This window comes from Pyxicephalus adspersus, chromosome 12 (genome assembly GCF_032062135.1).
Source record: "Pyxicephalus adspersus chromosome 12, UCB_Pads_2.0, whole genome shotgun sequence".
In the NCBI taxonomy this organism is placed as follows: Eukaryota; Metazoa; Chordata; class Amphibia; order Anura; family Pyxicephalidae; genus Pyxicephalus; species Pyxicephalus adspersus.
In genome coordinates, this window is record NC_092869.1 from 7182682 (window position 1) to 7184677 (window position 1996).

Genomic DNA, 1996 nt, shown 5'->3' on the forward strand with positions numbered 1-1996 from the left:
CCAGTGTTAGTTTTATAAAAGTGGTATTGCAAAATGATTGTATTGTATTATTTGTTCCATTCAAAATTAGATTATTGGCACAAAGCATGCCAAAGTTATTTAAAGAGCCCAGGTATTAGTCAGGAATTCTTCTAATCGTAGTAATGGATGGGTCACTTCCCACCAATGCATTGTAGCCCTCTGATACAACTTGTAGAAATAGGAAGAGGTGGGGTTGTGGAAAACACATTAATGAACATGATTTGTGTCTGTGTCAGGTAAAATGACCCACTGTCAGGGAGCGTCACCCATTTGTTTTGTTACAAATATTTTATTTAACATTATTCAAAATCAAATAAATATTGTTCTGTACAAATTACCATAACATAGAAAGCCACAGCTGAGTACAAAGTATTTAGAATTAAGAATTAAGCATTAGTTAAATGGGAATACTGAAGATATTTACTGCACATTTCCTTATTTTTATCCATTTTCTTCTTCTTGTTGTAGCTCCTTTACCTAGAGACACTGAAAATGTAAGTACCATGACATTCACTAAGCTACTAAGTGTGTATATGAGTAATTTATCTCATGTAGAGGTTTCTCATGGAAGCTCAAATAATTTATTGTTCCAAGTTATTGTATAGTGTTCCATAAATTAGAAGAATATAGATAAAAAAAGTTTTCATATCCAAACAAAAGAAGCAATCTATTTTTTATATAATACTTTCCCTTTAATAAACTTAGTTAGTGCTCCTTCCCACTAGTGTGATGTAATGCATGCATTAAGGTAATGTAAATTACATGTGTTGCTGAACCTGCACCAATGCTCTTGTTCTTGCACATTTTACAACCGGGAATAGTTAACCATTTACTGCTGCCCCTATAGTTCCTCGTTGACTGCAGTGGGTGGGATAGTTCATGCAGGAAGCTGTTCAGAGGTATGGGGAAGTGGTAACCGCACCACAACCTCACCCCCAATCTGAACGTAGATTTAGACAACTAAGCAGTTATTTTATACTTGCTTGATAAAAAAATGTCCCTATTATGTTTCTAAGCACTGTGTTCTATTTTTCTCCAGCACATTGTCTATTCTGAAATACAAGCAAGAAGGAAAAGATGAACAACACACAGCCCATATTCTGAGCGGGAGCTCTAAATTAAATTTTGTCCTAAGGATATTGGGATCTACAAATTTGGAAACAAAAGCTTCAGTAAACTGACCTGTCCATCAAACTGAATAAGCTATCATTGTGTTCTGGCCAAAGCTGTCTAAAAGATCTTAGCTTCCCTTCATTCTCGGTCAATCAGTGGCAAAAAGCTAAAATTCTTTTATATAGTCTTTTTAATAGTCTGGTCATTAAAAAAAATGAGTAAAAATCCAGGTTGGAGTGCTTAACTTTTTGCTCACAGTAATCATTTCAGAGTAGACTGAGCTGCTCATGCACATCTGAATTTAATGTCAACATGCTGACAGGGCAGGATGAGAGATCGCTCATGAAATTGTATATGTGGCTACTGATAAAGCGGCACTGCCCGGTAGTTTTAAGTCCTACCTGTTTCCCACTTTCCAGTGGCATCCCCCAGCGCTGCTCAGCATCTGCTTCCCCTGGCAATGCCCACCGGGCATCGCCAGGCTACACAAATGCCGGTCGGCCTCTGCATCCCCAGCACGTGAACGTTGGGGATGCGAGGCCAGGGGAAGCAGATGCCAGCCATGCATTAGGCTGGAGAGTGGGACTGTGGGGCTGGTAGTTAGTACCAGGCGGGAAATTTAAAATAATGAGTATTTTTAAATGTAGTGCTTTTACATTTAAAAATACTCATTATTCAGACCACCAGGGAGGTTAAATTATTGCAACCCAACCAAAAGCAATATATATTGCTAATGTTCATTACTAGCTGTCCAATCTGTGGTTCCACTTCCTTCTTCTTGTAAACGTTTTTTAAGCAGATGATATTTTTACCATGTTTGTGTGTGTATTGTGGGAAAAGCCCAATTCGCCACAAGATCGAA

General features: G+C 38.0%; 1 protein-coding gene across 1 annotated transcript in view; it reads left to right on the forward strand.

Moving 5' to 3' along the window:
• The window catches only part of LOC140342518 (uncharacterized), a gene marked incomplete in the record, with an annotated part of 62180 nt that overhangs the window by 30982 nt on the left and 29202 nt on the right, over window positions 1-1996 (forward strand). Inside the window, 2 exon segments of the mRNA XM_072428725.1 lie at window positions 490-515; window positions 1061-1100. Coding sequence (XP_072284826.1) covers window positions 490-515; window positions 1061-1100 — 66 coding nt within the window.